This window comes from Phlebotomus papatasi, chromosome 2 (assembly GCF_024763615.1).
Source record: "Phlebotomus papatasi isolate M1 chromosome 2, Ppap_2.1, whole genome shotgun sequence".
Classification (NCBI taxonomy): domain Eukaryota; kingdom Metazoa; phylum Arthropoda; class Insecta; order Diptera; family Psychodidae; genus Phlebotomus; species Phlebotomus papatasi.
In genome coordinates, this window is record NC_077223.1 from 110,545,035 (window position 1) to 110,565,051 (window position 20,017).

Sequence of the window (20,017 nt, forward strand, 5' to 3'; positions counted from 1 at the left end):
AAAAAGGATTTTTTTATTGGGGTTTGATTAATTCCATCAGCAATTCAAAAATAATTTATTTAGAAATATTTACAAGAAGTCAAATCTTTAAGATTCGCTGTTAACCAGTTCAAACCATTGCCTCATGGCATCGCTGAGAACAAGCGGAAGCTGCCCCAGATCCCTTACAATCACGTAGTAAGGGAATGGGAAGGTATCCAGGTAGTATTTCATTGTGATACTCTTTCTGTCAGTCGAGAAGGAAGGCACCCGGATGTCCATGATTGAATGCTTATTCTCCGGATTATCAATTATAATGTAAACGGTGAAAATCCTCTGCAGTCTGGCCAATTTGACCGCATCCTTGACTTTCTGTTCTCCCTCACTGAAGATATTCCTCCCATCACTCAGAACCAGCAAGAGATTTTCAAAGATACCATTCCCTGACCCACCAGAACCATCTTCCTGACTCGCTGTGCGCACAAAGTTCAGCAACTCAGCGATTCTACTCTGATTCTGATCAAAATTGAGATACTTGACAAGCTTTGGTCCATCAAACTGATCTGCATGATTCAGAAGGATTTGTGGACTCTCTCCAAACGAGACAATGCTAAAAGGGAAAAAAACCTTTAGTTCAAATCCCTTTAAAAAAAAACCCTAACAAGTTAACCTACCTCAATTTTCCGCTCTCAAGGAGCGTCAGAGCCTGAGACACCAAAGAAATCGCCTCTAGCGTGAGCTCCTTGGAATTATTATGATGCATTGACTTGGAATCATCAATAGCAATCGTAATCTTGTAGTCCCTCTGTGCAGGTTTTGTCCTTCTGAGCCAGATCTTGTCCTTCCTGAACTGTGAAGCCAAATACGGAATGATCTGCAAGCAAACAAAGTTAAAACCAGAAATCCAACAAAAAAACACCAATCCCGAACCTTCTTCATGTTGATCCTTCGTCCAGTTCTATAATCTCCCTTCATCCTTGTACACTTTGTTGGCTCCAAAATCAACCTCAACTGCTCACAGAGATCTCTGGCATTTTGCGCCATCTTCAGTGATACTTCTTGCCACCTCTCAAAGTCTTCCTGTTCAGGACGAGCTGATTTTACTGAAGAAACTTCCTTCTGGAACATCTTCCTCATTTCCAACGATTCCCTGACGTCCGGTTCATCAGGCAATGCTGTATCCTGAACGATTTCCATCTGGCAGTGAGCAGCTGTATCTTCCGATCGCTTCGCAGTCATCGTTGGGATTTCTTCACCTTCAATATCGCCCTTTTCAACTTGTTCACATTTCTCCTGTTGCTTCTTCTCGTTGTTCTTCGAAGGCTTCGAAGATTCACCTTCAATCTTCTCACTATCGAGCATCTCAACATCTTGATCTTCATTTCCTTTCTCCTCATCTTCCTTCAGCTGATTATCCACATCTTCATCTGCTTCCTCCTCCTGATGCTCCGCATCATCTTCATGCTGGATGCATTTTGCTTGCTCTTCCGTTGCATTATCCAAGGTTGTTCTATCTGATTTCTTCGCATCCTTCACATGCTGATACTCTTCAGCTTCATGCTCATCTTCATGCTCTTTCTCCTGATCATCAGTTTCCTTCAACTTTTCAATTGTCTTCAATTGCTTTTTCGACTTTGCTGAATCCCCAAGAGTTCGATCTTCATTGGTATTGCCTTGCTTTCTCTTTTCTTTCTTCTCAGCTGAAGATTCTCTGTCCTGCGTCTTAGTTTCTGATCCTTCTGAAACTCCTTTATGTCCAGACTCTGACTCTTCATTCTTCGCCTGACCAACACCTTCCTTATCTTCTCCCGTTTCCTGATCAGCAATATCTTCTTTAGATACTTGTTCATTCTTCTGTTCTTCAATAGCAACCTGATCAGCGGATCCCTTGTTTTCACTATCCGGCATCGCTTGAACGTTATCTTCCTTTGATTTATCATCCTTGGATTCATAACTATCAGGCCTTTCGGGATTCTGAGCATCTTCATCGGCTTTTTCCTCTGCATCTTCTTCGTTGATTTGATCAGGAACTGCTGCATCTTCTTTTTCTGTTCCTTTTTCTTCTTCTCCTTCTGGTTTCTCTTCATCTTCATCTGCTTTACTTTCAGGAATCAGATTACTTGATTCATCTTCCTCATCACTCGAATCTGCATCTTTATTCTCTGTATCTTCCTTGTTATTCTTTCCATCTTCAGTCTCTTCAATTTCATCTTCAACCATTTGATCTTTCATTGTATCGATATCAAAAGGATTTTCCCTTTCATCTTGATTCTCATTGCGATCTTCATCATCTACGTTGCAAGCGTCCCCAAGATCCATTGGTTCTGCTTCTGGAGGTTCTTCCAATTCATTGTGATAGGGATTCACTTGATCTTCATCTACTTCGGGTTCTTGCATTTTGTCAATATCCTTCTGACGTTGTTTCTTCTCTTGCTGATCTTCTTGATTAGAAGCATCCAATCCATCCTTCTCTCCTGCTGCCTCTTCGTCCTTTTCACCTCCCAAATCACCGTGAGCTTCTTTCGTCTCATTTGAACCCTTCCCTTCGTCATCATTCAATTCATCTTCAGATTCGTTCTCATCTTCACCTTCTTCATCTCCCCAGATTTGATCATCCAATTTTTCCGCTCCATCTTCAGTTTCTCCCATTTGTTTGTCTATATCTTCATCATCTTCATCTTGACTTTCATCTTCGTTGTCATTTTTGTCAACATCTTGAAGATTAGCATCGAAATCTTCACTCATTTCAATACCCTTCTCTTCCTTGCAATCTTGCTTATCCTTATCATCTTTGTCATATTCTTCTGGTTTCTTGGCATCCTCCAACTGATCTTCAGATTCAATTTTGTCTGAAACATCCTTCTCTCCGCTTCCATCTTCAAGTCCAAAACCTTCACCTTTCCTTCCACCTGCTTCTTTCTGCTTCTCCTCTTCTTCAATGTCCTGCATCAGATCCTGAGGAATGCAGAACCCTTTCGACACCAACTCAGCAAAAACACCCAACATCAGAGACAACATCTTCAAGGAAACTCGATGAACACTCATTAACTGAGTAATGATAAACTCTGCAAGGAGTACAAATTGCTGAAGAATTGGGATCTTTTCAGTAATCTTCTCCATAGTTGCTTTCTTCATCTCAGCTGAACAGTTTAAGACCTTTAATCCTTCAATTATCCTCAACAACTTGGGGACTACAGTTGACAAATTTAAATCAGAAATATCTGCTTCCAACTTCATACAGACTTCTCCTTTGAGATGATTTTCCATGAAGGGGTTTTCATTTTCTTCATCGTCTTCATTCTTGGCGGATACCTTTTCTGAAGATGGTACTTTTTTGTAGAGCTTCTGCAAGGCAATCCTCACTGCAAATGTTACATTGTCAATTTCCCGGCAGATATCTTCAGAATTTTCAGGTTCACGATCCTCCCAATGTCCTTCACTATTTTTCAAAATCAAAAGAAGATCACTTAAAAGTCTATCGATCATAAACTGTGATCCATCCGTATGAAGATGTTCCTTCATTTCTTTGATTTTCTTCAAAATATTTGAGTAATCTTCATTGCAGGATTCAACAAAATCAACAGACAGGAATTGCACATGTTTCTTTTTGTTGATCTTCTCAATCAACTTGATCGAATCTGCGATCAAAGATTCATTAATTCGAATTAGATCCTTCATCAGTTGAGAATTTTGAGTCAATTCCAAAGTTGCATTTGTCACCATTAGATTTTGATCAAAATCTTGTGGGGCGCATTTAAGCAAAAGTTTAAACTGTTCACAAACATCTCTGATTCGCAGAACTTGATTCAATCGATCCTGGACAGTTGCATATGATGAGTTAAAGTCCAAGGTTTTCTCAAGATTTTCAGACTTGGCGTTCTTCAAAAGAGAACTGAGGATCACAAGGTCTTCTACACTCTTCTGTATATTTTGAAGACTATTCACCGATGAACTCACGCTTCGCCTTTGATTCTGCATCAACATAAAGAGATCAACGGCAAAACCTTTGATGCGATCTGTATTCTGTAATCCAACTTCTGAATTCGGGCACAGAAGAACATTGATCAGCTTTTTGAGTCGATAGCAACACTTAGCGAACTTTCCATCAACATTCTCCGCGAAATAGAGGAGACTTCTGTTTAATTTCCTCTTTACAGTGTGATCTTCAATTAAGAAAGACGGAATCTTCAGATCAACAACATCAGGATTCAAAGAGAATTCCATCAAACCAGTTCTATAGTTGAGTCCCAAGGACGCCATTGTCTTGAAAAAGTCCGCAAGAGCCTTTCGCTTTTGATTGAGAATCATCTTAGCTTGGGACTTTTGCTTGGGTCTCTCGACGCTTCGATCCACTTCAAGCTTTCTCAGGTATTCACTAGTCTCCATCTGGTCTTCAATGAGATGCTCAAGTGATAGAATATTGTTGGGATATTGCGAATGAAGGACAGTACTTTTAACAAGATCTCGAGAAACTAGAAAGATTTTAGCTGAATCGGGGCATCTCTCTTTAAGTTTTTCTGCTACTAGGAAATTGTTGACGTCAACGGTGTAATGAAGATGAATATCTTCAGTCTTTTCAGAGGTCTTCGAATAATCCTTAGCTTCTTCAGCGACTAAAATCGGTGTGATCTTTTCCCTAAGAACCAGTTCAAATTGTTTCGAACACTTATGAACTTTCTTGTGCATCTCCTTGATGTTGTTTTTCATACTAATGTAGGAGAGATCAGGAGTATAAGAAGCAATCTTCACTCGTTCCTTCAGCTCCTTTTCGATTGGACGTCGCTTGGTTGCTATAGTCTCATTTACAACTGGCAAGAACTGACTGTAGTAGAGATGAACGTTGAATATTATATTACGTAGTGGTTCAAGTCTACTATTTGTCTCCTTCATGTACAGGTACATTTCAAAGGCCTTCAGAAGACTCAGTCTCAACGAGAATTCGGCATAGTTTGAAGATTCTACAAATTGATTGAGGATCTTCAGTACGTCGCTTTCTTCAATCTTCACTTCTGATCCTTCTTCGAACGCTTCAACATTTTGCGTAACTTTCCCTTCATTGAGATACTCTTCGATGAGATTGTGGAGGAAGAAGAAGTATTTGTATCCTGAACCCTTGATCTTCTCAAATGAATGGTTAAGGCTCTCTCTCCAATACTGCAACTCCAGCTTGGTCCACTTCTGAATGAACTCCGTCACTTTGATCTTCAGATCTAGCATGTTGTTATTACGATGAGCTACATTGTTCCATTCATCAATCCTTTTGCCCAAAAGCTGAAATCCAGCACTGAAGCGAACAATCGAGGATGTTACGGGGAAAGTCTTGATTCGATCCACTAAGACTACGATGTCATTTAGAGCTGCATGATCTGGCCACAATTTCAACTCGGCCTTTGCTCTCTCCTCGATATCATTGAGCAATTGAAGACATGGCAATATCTCCTGAACGTTGGAATCATCGTAGAAGTTGTAATCCTTCGATTTATCTTCAACTCTTGAGAGATCATAGTTTTTACGAGAGATCTCCACGAGAAAACTCATTCCCAAGTATGACGCGTCATCCAATCGACTGTTTACGCAATTTCTGTAGTGCTTAACGATGTTCTGGAAAATTTGCATCTGCAGCTTGTAAATGTTGATGTAGTCTAATTTGAGATCTGTGTGGAAATCACGAACATTAATCAAGGCCGTTATCTTCAAGAAAGTTTCTGCAACAAGTTTAATATCTTCAGTTGTGAAGATATCCCTATGAGTTCCTGAAGGGTTCTTCTTTGTATGAATCTTCTCTAGGGTGTCTTTCTGCAGAAAATCACCAAAATCTTCAGCCACGGATGTTGGAAAACTCCTTTCGACTTCCTGCTGAAAAACTTCTTCTTCATCTTCAGTTGCACATTTAGTCTTTGTTACGTACAGACTTTCTTCTTCTATCTTCTTCCTCATCTTCTCATCTTCCTGCTTCTGCCAGACACGGTTAAATGTACGGAATATTGATACGAATTCAAGATACTGTAAGTTTTGTATATCTTTAAGAAGGGCAATACCATTGATGCTTTCAAGGAGGTTAATCTTCCTGCTCATCAATAACAACTCATCAGCATTCGGAAGACAATAAACCAGGGACTTTGTGGACAATTCGCAACTCCTGGATCCGAAATCAATACGGGGAAACTGTACCAAATCTTCAAGAATCTTTGTGCACTTATCTATTGACAAATTTTCTCGAAAACCACCAATAATCTTCGGAGGAAGCATTGTAAGTGAACTGGAAGCTTCTTTCAAATGGTCCACTATTCCGAATAGTCCGTACTTCAACACAGTTACAGCATAATCAATTGGCTCGACAAAATCTTTGTAGTGTGTCGAATATTGAGGTAGAATGTGATACTGAAAATTATCAGAATTCCTCATCCATGATTCCAATGTTTTAATAATATCCCCGCAACGTTTTTCATTCTCCTTATTGATCAGTTCATTGTTTCTAGGTTCCTCCAAAAACAGCCCCTTTGCATTTGCTATAAGATTACGCAAATCATCTGGATGACAACACATTTGAACAAAGTGACGGATGTTACGGCTCAATTCACTGTAAACGCAGTTTTCTGGTCTCAAAGCTAACTTCTGGGCAAGTTTGCCCTGCAAAACCTTCAACGAACCTAACTTCTTCAACAGAACTTGAACAATACCATCGCCCAAAAGTGGATACTTGCTGATGATTCCTATTGATTTATGTGCCGTTGTCAGATCTTCCAAATGATTCATATCCTGCTCCAGGTAGCTCCTCTTCAGTCGATGCTTCTCAACAGGATCAAGAAGTGGAATGTGACAGAACAAATTCAGTTCAATAGCCCCAATAATTGAATACAGAACACTTGCGTTGAAGTTCATCCAACGACGATCTGCACTCGTTGGAAAATCATCAATGATCTTCGGATTCTCAACAACTCCTTTGAGTTCTGCTTCGAGGAAACCAACGAGCTTCTGCAAAAATTTTCTAAATTATATCTTCAATTCCTAAAACAAAAAACTGAAAAAAAACTTACATAGAAATCCTCGTTGAAATCTGCAAAGTTCTCATTCTCGAAGTTCTGACATTGATCTCGAGTAAACTTGATTTCTTCAAGTAGACACTTACTCTTATCGACAGCGGATCTGTAGTCAATCATCCTGAAACAACCACATTTAAAACTACCGACTCTTCGCGGAATAAAACAAAAACAACTCACTCTAAATTGTAGCGAGACATGTTCTCCATGTTACTCCATAGGATTTGGCAGATTTTCTTCAAATTCCCCTTAAAGGCTTCCAACGTATTGAATCCTGCTTCTTTTAGGGTTCCATCAGGATTCAACAGAGCAGAGGACAAAGCCTGCGTTAGAATCGGGCCATTTCTCTGAAGATTCTCATGTTTTGCGTCATATTTTTCGGCATTCCCAATGTTCTCGAATTTTGTATGCAACAGATCCATTATCTTCATTTTTTTCATCTTGTCCAGGGATCTCAGATTCGTTGCGAAAGTTTGATAGGACTCACTGATCTCTGTTAACCTGCCTCCCGACGTCAATTTCTTGAAATCTTTCAAATCTTGCCGAAATTGATCATTCTTTATCAAAATTATCTTCATTTCGTTCGGCGAAGAGTATTTCGATGTTAGGAAGAAAGATTTGTTGATTATCCGATCATCTTCATCATCCAAAAGCACTTTTACAGCGAAATACTCAAGGATCGGAATCAATTCGACATTTTCAATCATCAGAAGCTCACCTTCACGATCACGATTGATCACATCTTCAAACTTCTTCTTCAACTCAATAATTTTCCCCATATCTTCATTAGCATCTTCAATCTGCAGAAGCTCTTCTTGAAGTTTCAAATACTCCTGAGTCGTAGAAATCTTCAAACGCTTTACTGCCTCTGTATGGTTGATCTTCTTAAGCTTCTCAGCTATTGAGAGATGATCTTCAGCGTATTTTTCAAGTTCAGCAAGATCAATTTGTGCTTGATCATACAGTGGTAGAAATTTAGTAATCTTTTTCTTGAAAAATTTCCTAATCAAGTTCAGAGGATGCTTATCAGCCAAGATGCACGTTGAGATCTTCCTCAAACTTCCGTAGAAGTTCTTCAAGGCTTCTGCCTGTTCTTGTCCATCTTCCAGAGGATTCACAAACTTCTTGATCAACCATTTGATATGGAGGATAATCTTATTCAGAACCACTTCATTAAGACGTCTGTTGATGCATATCTTCTCTTTTGAAATAGACAGAATTCTGTTTCTCCACAAAATTGCCAAGACGACGACTGCGAAAAACTCATAGGAGCCAGTTTTCTGCGTCTGGAGAATCTTCGTTTCAAAGAACTGCTCCAAGTTCTGCAAAAACGGATGAAGATGCCGAAGAAGATCCTTATCAAAAGAATCAACTAGAATTTTTGCTCCAATTGCTTTTGAGTAAGTAATTGCATCAATTTCGCTGAGCTTCAATGAACTCTTTACTTCAATCTCTTCAACAAACAAATGCCACATTGAGAGAAGAAGAAGGCGATTTTGATCTTCAGAAGATAATGTCTGATTTCTGTAGTCACGAATTCTTGGAAAGATCTTATCATTCCAAGGAAGATTTTCATTGAAAATTCCTTGTTTCTGCAGTAGAAATTCAACGAGTTTTTGAGGAAGTTTATCATTGATCTTCATGACTTTAGGAAGATCTTCAATCTTCAGCAAATTCTCTTGGATGTAAATCTTCCTTTTTTGAATATCTTCAAAGGAACTCATACTGTACACGCAGAATAGAAGATATCTCCAGAATTCTTCCTCATTCTTCAATTGAAGATCTGATAATTCAACAGAGATCTGTTCTAGTATTTTCACTCCTTCAGAAGGGTTATTGAGGAAACTCAGGAATGGTTCACATTGTTGCTTAATTCTGGCCATTTGAGTGAGATTGTCACCCTTCAAAATTACATTTACCAATCCTACCCGATTCTCTTGGAGAGAAATTGTTTTCAGTTCTTCTGTAATTTCTTCTTCCAAACGGTTCCTGTAGAACTTCAGTCCAAAACCGAGTATATCAGTATTTGTGGATCTCACATAAACTTCAGTTGCGCAGGATTTGAGGATATTCTTGCTAGGAAGGCAGAGAGTTTGATTCTCGACAACAAGAAGGGCGAATTTAAAGAGATGATTGACACCAAACTGAGTGAATTCAGAAATACCCTTCAATCTCTCATGGATCCTGATCATACCGTCAATCATTGACAAGTTCTGCACACCAAAATTGAAGATAATGTGCCTGAGATCATCTTTTGTATATCCATCGCGATCCATGAAAATTTCAAGACAACGATTTCTCATTGCTCGAGAAATTTCTCCGTTTTTGGGATCGAGAGTCAAAAAAGCTCGGAAGTCTTTGTGTTTTGCAATTTCTTCAACGCGATTGTCACTTGAGATGCCCTTCTCTGAGAGCAAGAGTGTTCCATTGGATTCAAAGACCGAATTCAGTCGATCGAGGATCGCTGAAGAACACATATTGACATGTTCTAAGCAAATGAATCTTCCACTCTTCAAGCACTTAACAATCTTTGAATCTACCCACTCAAAGTGCCCTCCTGTATTCAAACTATTAGAAGAATCTGCAATCTTCTTCAGGTTACCTATCACATTCTCAATACGATCAAAATCAATATCTTCAAGAAATTCGTGGGATTTGTAAATATCTTTCAAGATTGCAAATGTCTTCTTCAGTTGACTTATCCGATCTCTAAACAGCTGTACCTCATCAGAAACTGTCATCTTCAATGAAGACCCTAAAAGAGGATTACTGATAAGTAATCACCACAGATCACTTCAAAACCAATAAAACCTGTCAAAAAACTTACCTTTGACGTTTTTCAGCAGCAGATTGTAGTCTTCCCATTGATCTAGCAAATGAAGAAGTCGGTGAAGATCAGTAAAAACACAGTCACTTAGTATAATCTTCTTTGCAGTTAAAGAAACCAATAGCTCAACGACCTTGGCAACTTCTTCAAGATGGCGATTGAGATCAATTTGCTGGAAACTTCCAGTTACTGAATCATCAATTGTATCGACATCCAGGCTTTGATTTAGCATCGAACAAGCAAGATCAACACACTTTGTCTTGCCACAATCAGCTGGGCCACAGAGAAGTACGGGCCTTGATAGTTTGACACATTCTATCATATTTTTCAACGTCTCAAGCTGAGACTTGATGATCAATGGAGACTTCTCTACATTCTCCTTCAAATCACCTCTTTTTACTTTAATGTCGTTAATGAAGATATGATCTTCCGTCCAGTAAAAGCTCACATTGCTTGAAATCTCCTCCAACTTATCCGCATTCACTTTGAAAACTTCCGAAAAAGCCTTTCTGATGAACATTCTGTCAGATTCACTTCTCATTCTCACGAAATAAACTATCTTCATCTTTTCGTAGATCACTAGCATCAAATCTTTTTCGAAGTATCCCGTATCTTCATTGCTTACAAAATCACACCACCTCAGAATATCTCTCAGATTGATCTCGAATGGTCCTCCTCGAAGTCCAAACTCGAGATTATCCACCCCTCTGTTCAGGATCTCGTTAAACTTTACTATCTTCTGAGGAAGATCACTGATCTCTTTTGAATCTTCAAGCTTTCTGAAGAAATTACTGTACTGTGCTTCAATCACATGCAGAAGATCTTCCTGACACAGCTTCCTCAAGTACACCTTTGTGAATCTATTTAGAAAAGATTGGGGCAAACCCTTGCGTCCTCCTCCCTGCTTCAGGGGATTCTGAGAAGCGAAGATGCGAGTTTGAGCACCTAGTTTGAAGGTCTTGTTGAGTTCCGGTATGAAAACTTCTCCACGATGATCAAGGATGGCATTCAATCCTTCAAGAACGCTCTGAGGAGCAAGATTGAGCTCATCCAGCAGGATCCAAGTATCAATAGCTTTTAGAGCAGCCAGTAGAGGTCCATCTCTCCACACAAAGGCTCCTCTATTAGTGTCCTCTGTCTTCTGATCTCTATCTCCGAATAATTCTAAAGAATGATCATCAGCCGGAAGATCAGTTCCAAAGAGATCAGCCAAATCCGTGTGTTCACAAAGATTGATCCTGACAATTTTATGTCCCGTTACCTTGGCTAGATTAACCACAAGGGATGTCTTGCCTACTCCTGGAGGCCCTTCTAGGAGAATTGCTTTGTTAAGCGTCAATCCCGACAAAAGTTGGAACAGATTCCTTTTGGTTGTTGGAGCAGAGAAACTGAAATCCTTGGAATTCCCTAACGATTGAGAAACCTCCACATAAAAAGGATGAATTCCGAACTTTTCGTCAAGAATTCGAACATCGTTTCCTCGATTCCTGATCAAATCTTCAAGAGAAATATTATTGTTGAACAGTTCTCTTAGCTTTTGTACCAGGAAGTTGATGATTTTTCTCCGTACCACTTCACTTTCTTCAGCTTCCCGATGCGGCATCATCTCTAGGAAGTCCAGGAAGAGGGTCTCCAGTCCAAAATAGAGAATTTCAGAAAAGGAGAGTCCTCTATTCAGATTAGCTTTTACGTATTCTGTCCATGTGACGATGTCTCTTACTGAAAAGGTCATCCGATCAACAGTGGACTTCATGTAAAAAAGAACTTCCACAATACACTTGGCCAGAGCTTCAGCTTCAGGAAGATCTGCCTGAGCTAAGTGATGAAGAGCAATCTTCTCCAAGTGTTCGGCACAAGTTGGAGTCGTACACCAGATTTCTGTGAAACGATTCCTTAATGCCGGAGACAGTTCTTTCTTACCAAAATCTCCTCCTGGATTCATCGTAGCCAGGAACTGGAAGTCTGCGTGAGCTTGAATGATGAACTCATCATTAGCTCCAGAAACCAGCAATCCTTCGTCAACGCCTCCTTTCTCAGCTAGCAAGACTGTTCTTTCTGGTTCTAAGATGGAATTGAGTCTCTCAAGAATGGAGTCATCAGCTAGAGAAATTTCATCTGCAAGGAAATGAGTTCCTTCTTGCATAGCCTGAACGAGGGGACCATCAGCCCATTCAAAAAGCTGCTTCTTCTTTGACGAATCCTCAGTTTTCTGTCCGCGAAAAGGCCTCAATCCACCCAAAAAATCCGCAGCTTCTGTGTGCATGTGACAATTGAGGATCCTTAGGTTCTTGGTCAACGTTTCCGCCACCAACTGACAAACCGTTGTCTTTCCACATCCTGTGGGTCCAACAAGTAGAACAGGTTCATTGAAGCTTAGTGCTTTGGCCACTTGAACGTACATCTTCAAAATGTCACTGGACCAGTGAATCTTCTTTGATCCTGGACACTTCATTAGAGTATCCAGGACATCCTTTGTCACCGGCGAAGTCCCTTCGTGGTAATTGAATAGATCTTCAAGGTTTGCCATCTTCCGGAAATTTGTCATAAGCGTTGACTGGATAGCTTCTAAGTCGCTCTCATTCCGGACTCTTGCTGACAACACTAGATACCCCTCATCCACAAGATGCTGGTTCCAATCGTATTTCGGATCTTTGAGCAGCTTTTTGTCCGCCAAAGTGTAACGATTACCCCATCTAAACAAATCTCTAAGGGTGAAATTGCTTCTGGTTACATTCTTCCGATTCGTATGGAGCTCCGACATGGTCTTGACCATTTTCTCAGCATGAGACTTTGGAATCTGACAGCGCTTTTCCAGAATTTCAGCCAGTTCATCCCTTGGGATCTCTCCAAAGTGGAGCTCAATGAAACGATTCTTGAAGGCACGGGAGAGAGTTTTTCTGCCCCCGTAGATTCCAGGAGGATTCTGCGTGGCGAACAGCATGAAATTGGGATGTGCCTTAACCAAGGTTTGTGTTTCAGGAATAAATAGTTCTCTGTTGTCATCCAATACGCGATTAAGAGCTTCCAGAATGTCACTGGAAGCAAGATTGAGCTCATCGAGGATTATCCAGTATCCATGCCTCATTGCCTGAACTAGGACACCCTCTTGAAAGACAAGCTTCCCACTGACGTCTGCCGTGTAAGTTCCTATGTACTCCTGGAGGTCCGTGTGCTCGTGATTGTTGATCCGGAGGCAGTGATTGCCACTTCTCCTGGCTACATATTCAATCAAACTAGTTTTTCCTGCACTAGTTGGTCCTTGGAGAAGCACCGGAAGCCTCCCGATAGACACAATCCTAGCCAAATCTTTTAGATTTTGCCTAACACTTTCAGTCAAGATGTATGTATCCCATTCTTGGGATTCTTTTTCTCCGCACTCTATCCAGTATCCCTCGAAGAATTCGCTCTTCTGACCAGTAGGTTGTGGAATTTGATAGGACAATACAGCCTTGAGTCGTTCAGGAGAACCCAGAAGCATTTTCTGGATCAGTTGCATGACAACTTTGTGGGAAGCTGAATCTAACTGAGTTAGGAAACTCATACAGAAACTCTCATAGAGATTCCTCTCAACAGACCCACAGAGATTCTTAGCACAGATGGTAAGAGCTCGACAGAGGGTCCTTAGAGAATAAACCGGACGATTCCCTAGCCCATCGTTCAACTCCAATCTGGCCATCTTTCTTAGCTTTCTGTACAACTCTACGACATTCATTACTTTCGATGTCTGAATACCAGTATTCTTCAGATAATCCCCCACCAGACATCTGAGATCACTCAAATCCTTCAGTTCGTCCACAAAGAACTCCGTGAAGCGATTCCTGATCCCAACCGGAAGATCTTTCTTCCCGATATCTGTGTTGGGATTCATACAGGCAAAGAGTCGGAAATTTGGATGACGTTCAACTGGAACGTAGTCACCCTTCTCCAGGAGGACAATTGATCCTTCTGGTTCAAGAATCGTGGCCATACACTCCAGAGTCTCCGTTGAAGCCAAATTGATCTCATCCAGAAGGATCCAATCGCCATTCTTCAAGCAATTCACCAGAGCTCCGGAGATAAAAGCAAAAGACATATTTATAGAATTCCCTAGCTGACCAGCTAGTTTCCTTAGCTTCCCTTCCAGCGTCTCCCAATCTCCTCGCAATTTCTCTCCCATTTTGACCCCAGTTTTCGCTTCATATTTAGTCAGGGTGTGCTCAACAATCTTCAGCATGGCTTTAACGACTTTCTTGTATTGCCTTTCGGAAAAAGTCGCCATCATATTTGTGAGAAATTTTTCATTCTTTCCTGCATCGAAAGTTGTTCGGATGAGGTACTGGAAGTCCATGAAAAGCGGACTGACCACAAATTGAAGGTCAACAGGCTTGAATCCACCCACAAGATCAGAAATATCTGATTGATTGTTCATATTGACTACAGTGAGATTGTGTTGAGTCTGATGTGCTAGATACTGAACAGCACTTGTCTTCCCAACTCCTGTCTCACCCACGAGCAGGATAGGTTCATTTTGAGCCACTGCCACGGATATTCTCTCCAACAGACACGATGCAAGTCTCGTGAAGGAGAAAGTTGGAATAGCTTTCTCTAGAACTCTCTGGACTGACTTAACTTGGGAATCAGTCTTGAACTTCTTCGAGACTTCCTCCTCTGTCTTTTGCTTCCTCTTCTTCCCATCCTGGGAAGAGTCTTGATGCCTCCAGCGACTCAACTCAACCCTTCCCACACGAATGGCTGAGGAATCCACCTCAATCTCTGGCTTATACTCTTCAGCCAGAGATTGACATCTTGACTCAATTATTCCCAACTTTGCTCCTATCCTCTTGATCAACTCTGTCTTATCTGCCCCATCAGGCAGATGAGAACAGAGAAGATCCACGGCATTTTGAAAAACTAGATAAGCACACTCAGTGCTAGTCACATTGAAATTCGGAACGGATCTCTTGCATAGCTTAAGAAGATCCCTCGTGGAAACCTGTCTCCCAGAATTTACTCCACTCGGAACCTTCTTAACACTCTCATCTTCATCCCCATGGCAACCACTTGAAAATGTCAAAAAGACGTCAACTATCCTGTTTGCAATTGTAGTTAATTTAGGGAACTTTTCCTGGACAATTGTGCACAACTCATCTCTGGACAAGGACAAAATATTCACAGTAAAGAGATGCTTTTCTAGCAATGAGAACAGAGCATTAGCTCCACTTCCTGCCTTCTGTGATCTCAGTGTGATAAACAACTGAAACCCCGGAGCAATTCTGACATTCTCCCGGAAACCCGGAACACTGAGAGAATTGCTTTCCAGGAGATTGGTCAGCACAGTGCAAACATCGGGTGTTGCAAGATCGAGATCCTCAAGCAACAACCAATACCCACTGATCACTGCCTGAGTTAGGACTCCAGGCTGCCAGATAAATTCCCCTGGAATGTCTGTGCATCTGTGTTGCCCCAAAAGGGCCTTACTGTCAGTCTGATGCCCCAATTGAATCCTCAAGAAACCATTCTGCCCCTCACTTCCACTCAACTGCCCCGGGATGTGACCAGTTTTCCTAGCCAACTCATCCACAAGCGTTGTCTTTCCAGCCCCAACTGCCCCATGAAGGCAAATGGCCTTTCCGGAACCAATCCCTAGGCACAAATTTCTCAAATTGCTCCTAGTTGATCCCACAGGAATCAATTTGTCAGATTCCTTGGAATTCTTCTCATGGAATTTACGATTTTCAGAATCAAACACAGCCAAATAAACCCCCTCAATGTTTACAACACTTTCACACTCAAATGCCCAGGATACTTTCTCATCGGAAGTGGTTTCTTCCTCTGAAATAATTGCACATACCTGGAAATCATCTGTGGTTATATCTCTGGAGGTCAAAACATCCTGAGGGATGTTTCTGTTGAGAAAATTAACCTGACTGATTGACATGTTGGTCAGGATGCCAAGAATCTCATTGGAAGTCCTGTAATAAACCATGTCAACCAATTTTGTTACAAGATAGCCGAATATCCATTTCAATTTTCTTTGTCAATAGATTGTTTGTATAGAGATTACCCAGGCGGACATTTCATCCTTAGGCGAAAATACGGTTTTTCAAGGTCAAAGGTTAAAAAGACACTAGAGAACGTATTTTTCAACAGAATGGTATCATGTTTGCGCTCGTTGGAAAGGTCTTGGAATTTCCTACAAAACTGAAGCGGTTCTAATCGGTTCTGAAACGGTAATAAACCGATTCATAGACGATAACTAATTTTTATTTGAAAATCAATTCTTATTACTTTTAAAAACTATTCTGGAGATCTTTTGAGTGATGAATCGGTTCAACAAATCGGTTAAAAACCGGTAAATGATGCGAAAATACTTTTGAGTTATAGGATCTAAATCAGGGGAGTGACATTAGCTCTGAAAAAATGCGACCAGTTTTAGTGTAAATTTTTTCCTGTTTTCGTACACATTTTACGAGATATCTCCGAAACTACGTAGGTTGCCAATTTGAGGTTTTCGGTTACCCATTCTAAATTAAATTGGCTTTTATTTTGTATTTGTATTTTTTGCTAATTCATTCCACAATGACAGAAAACACCGAATGAACTACAAAATATTTTCGGCACGCTAGAAACACACGGGAGACATAGGAAACATCATGCCCCTGATCTAAATTTCGAGTTAGAGCATTTCGCAAAGCCAGGGATGCTTTGCCAGCCCTGTTACTTGATCTTAAGTTTGTTCTCGAGCTAGTGGTCAAACGGTAAGAGATATTGACTCCTGGTCTTTGGTGACCCCCCCCCCATAAGTGGACATCTGGATATTATCTCGAATGGTATTTATTGTTTTTCCCCTCATCTTCCTTCATTCCCTTCAAAACCATGTTCTTTTATTTTCGGATTTACTTTGGGGATAGTCTATGGGAACATTTAGTCAATAGTCAAGATAGACACTTATATGACCGAAAATATTTTCGACGTCGAATTTCCAAAGGTAAAATGTAAACAACTGTGGACAGTAAAACAGAAGTAGGGTAAGTGTGCCAAATTTCGGCATACTTGCATGCAAGTGTCAAAGTCTCAAGTTTGAAATGTAATATTTTAAATACAAATTGATTATTTTATTCTTTCTTTTGTAAGAGTGTTGCTTGGAACCTTGTAAAGAGTTTACCGTCTTTATTTACTCTAAAATCATTCTAAATACATTTTAAAATGAATAAAAATATAGACATAGCTTTGGTGCCCTATTTCGGCCACCTTCATTCTCATAGTTCCTTGCCCTTTGGGAATTCTTCCAATGTCTTTTTCACGTCATCTCGTTTGTCGAAGCTACATTTTTTGTTATTCTTTTGCATTGTTATAATCTCTAGAGTACGTAAAATCTAAAAGTTCATGGAAATTCGAGGAACAAAAAAGGTGGCCGAAATTGCAAGCTGGCCGGAATTTGGCACACTTACCCTACTCTTTTATGGACAAAAAATACATGAAAAGCTAGTTCACGGCGAGCTCTATCATGTGCGTTTGAACGTTCCGCAAAGCTGGAACGCTTTGCTATTTCTTTTTAATATTTATTAGCCTTTTTTCATCAGCATTATGTAAAAAAATAGCCCACAAGGATGTTTTAAAACTGTAAAAACTTTAAAAATTTAAAATAATGTCAGAGACCTTTGTACGGACTTTTGTGTTGGCAGGTTTAAATGCGATAACTACTTTTTAATGTTTCGTATTTGACAACCAAATTGTCTTTTTTTTAAAATTTATTTTTCGATTTTAGCGCCTCTACAAATGCCGTACAAAGATGGGACTTTTTGATTGATCTTAGAATTTCACGAGACCTTTCCAAATCACTCTCCAGAATCAAATTCTGGCAATTCCAAGCACAGCTTATTAACCCTTTAACGACAAGACACTTTTTACGGATTGAAAATCAACAATAAAAATTAAACTGGGAAACATAATCAATGATAAGTCTTACGTCAAACTTTGGAAAATCCAACAGAGTCTAAATCGGTGTATTTTGTGCTTCTATGAACGATAGGGACAAAAATAGCCCAAAAATTTAAGTAATTTTTCTGACAATACCAATGAATAATATTTTTCGCTTTAATGAAAAATATTACGTATGAGCAGGGCAGAGCATTCTCATACATTTTCCGTACAAAAATGTGGTATATTTTTTCTTAAGTGGTTTTTTAGTTTTGATATAAAACCAAATGCAATCATTTTAAAACTTTTACCAAATGAAAGAGTATCTAATGTTATGTTATTAGCACAAAATTTATAATGATTGCACGAGGATAATAGTTCCTAAAACCTTTGTGGAAAAAACGTAAAATTCGCAATTTTTTGAATTTTTCTGAGAAATTTTCTATCTGTAACACCAGTAAAATTTTAAATTCAATAAAAATATATTCTCTGTATATGTGGCTACCATTTCGTGTTTTATTTATATTTCTGGGACCTAAAGCTTAAAAATTATAAAGAATTTAAGAAAAATATACCATTTGTGAACTAAAATGCTCCATCCGTTAGTTAATCATCCTAGCGTATGAGTATTGTAGTTTTTATTGCCAAAAGGGTTTTACTTAAAAATAAATTGGAAGTATAAAAAATAAATAAAATCAATTACGAATTTGAGAATTTTAAAATTCGCCATTTTTAGCTTAAATATTTACTACATAGCAAATAGCTAGAGACTTGCAAAAAATATTCTAGATTCCTTCAACCTTCTACTTTACAATTATGTACAGACATAAGAAAAAAATAACTTTAGGTAGTCAGGAAAAATTATTTTCTTTATGGGACACCGGTGTTCCAATTGTCCTTAAAGGGTTAAGCCCGAGATAACATAACAAAAATAGGGAATCAATGTTTCAAATAGGAATTTTCATCTGACATTCTATTCTAATTTCTTCCGAAAACTACAAGTCAATATCTCTATTCGCCTGGGAGTTATTGAACAGGGGAATTTAGAAGTAGCGAACTATTGAAGGGTTTTCTTAGATTGAAACATTTTAATTTCAAACCATTTAATTGCAATATCTTAATTTATTAATTTATAAATACTAATTTTAAATATAAATAAAAGCCGTCACAAATATTCTTAGAATATTTTTATCCATTAAAAAAAAATAATATTAAAAATATAGATTCCAAAAAATATAGTGTTCAGAAATCAAAAAAAAAGTATTTTTGTTGTATACTGATCTTGATTAATTTTTCTCTTAAAAGTTTTTATGTTTAAAAAATAGTAAACCAGAAATAAAAAAAAGAAAATTATAAGTTAAAAAAAAATATTGCACGATATTTTTATGATTCAATATTCGGGAATTATTTAGCTATTTAAGGAGGAAAAGAGCATTTTACTTACATTTGTTGCTGATGACATCCTCTGTTCAGGTAGATCTCCAGGAATTTTGACCACTTCCAGGCATTCCGGAAGAATATTTTGTCTGCCTTCAGGAATCTCAGGCAGCTTTTGACAAGCTCCAAATCAGAAATTTGAGGAATGTGTGCTTTGCGTTTCTTGGTAGAAATCTCCTGAGCTGGGAACTCAAAGGGAGAGGGATTTTTCCCGAAGTAATCAAACGAAAACCTGCAGAAAAAAATCAGGAAGTGAATCCAGGCTCCTCGATTATCAAAACCCTCACAGTTTACCTCAAAATCGCTCTATTTTCTCCGATCAATTTAGACAGAGCGACGCATTTGACTTTGTGGAGAGCCTCTGCAGCAACACTGTCCTGTTTCCCTGTTGATTTTGGGGGCTCTTTGAGGCTTTCTGAGACAATGAGTAACAACACATGTCGGAACTCCTTCCCGATGATTTCTGTGCAATCTGGGTCGAGGATTTTCTCTGCCAGGTAGGTGAAAACCCTCTTGATAACATTCTCTGTCCAGGTCTGGAAGAAAATTTGTAAGAATTGGGGAAATACTGGCGGTGGAAGCACTTTTCCAGAGCCCCAAACATACCGATAACCTCAAAATCTTATCAATTTCTTCATCACTGCATTTTGCACTTTTAATCACTTTCTCAAGAGAGTTTTTCCACTTTTTCACATCAACTTCCATTCTTAAACTTTTCTAAAATGTTTATTATTAATTTTTGTTGTGAAAACTCTGACTTTTGCCACGAAAACTAAAAGAAAACAAATTTTCACGTGCGCTCTTTGAGAAATGTGCGTTTTAACTCCTGTGTTCG

At 39.2% G+C, this 20,017-nt stretch overlaps 1 protein-coding gene across 1 annotated transcript; it reads right to left on the reverse strand.

The window, feature by feature from the left end:
• Positions 1 to 38: 38 nt before the first annotated feature.
• Positions 39 to 19,943, reverse strand: LOC129800840 (midasin). Its single transcript, XM_055845521.1, has 9 exons — positions 19,789 to 19,943; positions 19,477 to 19,718; positions 19,190 to 19,414; positions 9,847 to 15,797; positions 7,200 to 9,774; positions 7,013 to 7,140; positions 910 to 6,917; positions 654 to 853; positions 39 to 589 (listed from the first exon to the last, which is right to left on the reverse strand). Exons 1-9 carry the CDS (start codon positions 19,885 to 19,887, stop codon positions 88 to 90), a joined length of 15,930 nt encoding a protein of 5,309 aa, XP_055701496.1. The 5' UTR covers positions 19,888 to 19,943; the 3' UTR covers positions 39 to 87.
• Positions 19,944 to 20,017: the final 74 nt, after the last annotated feature.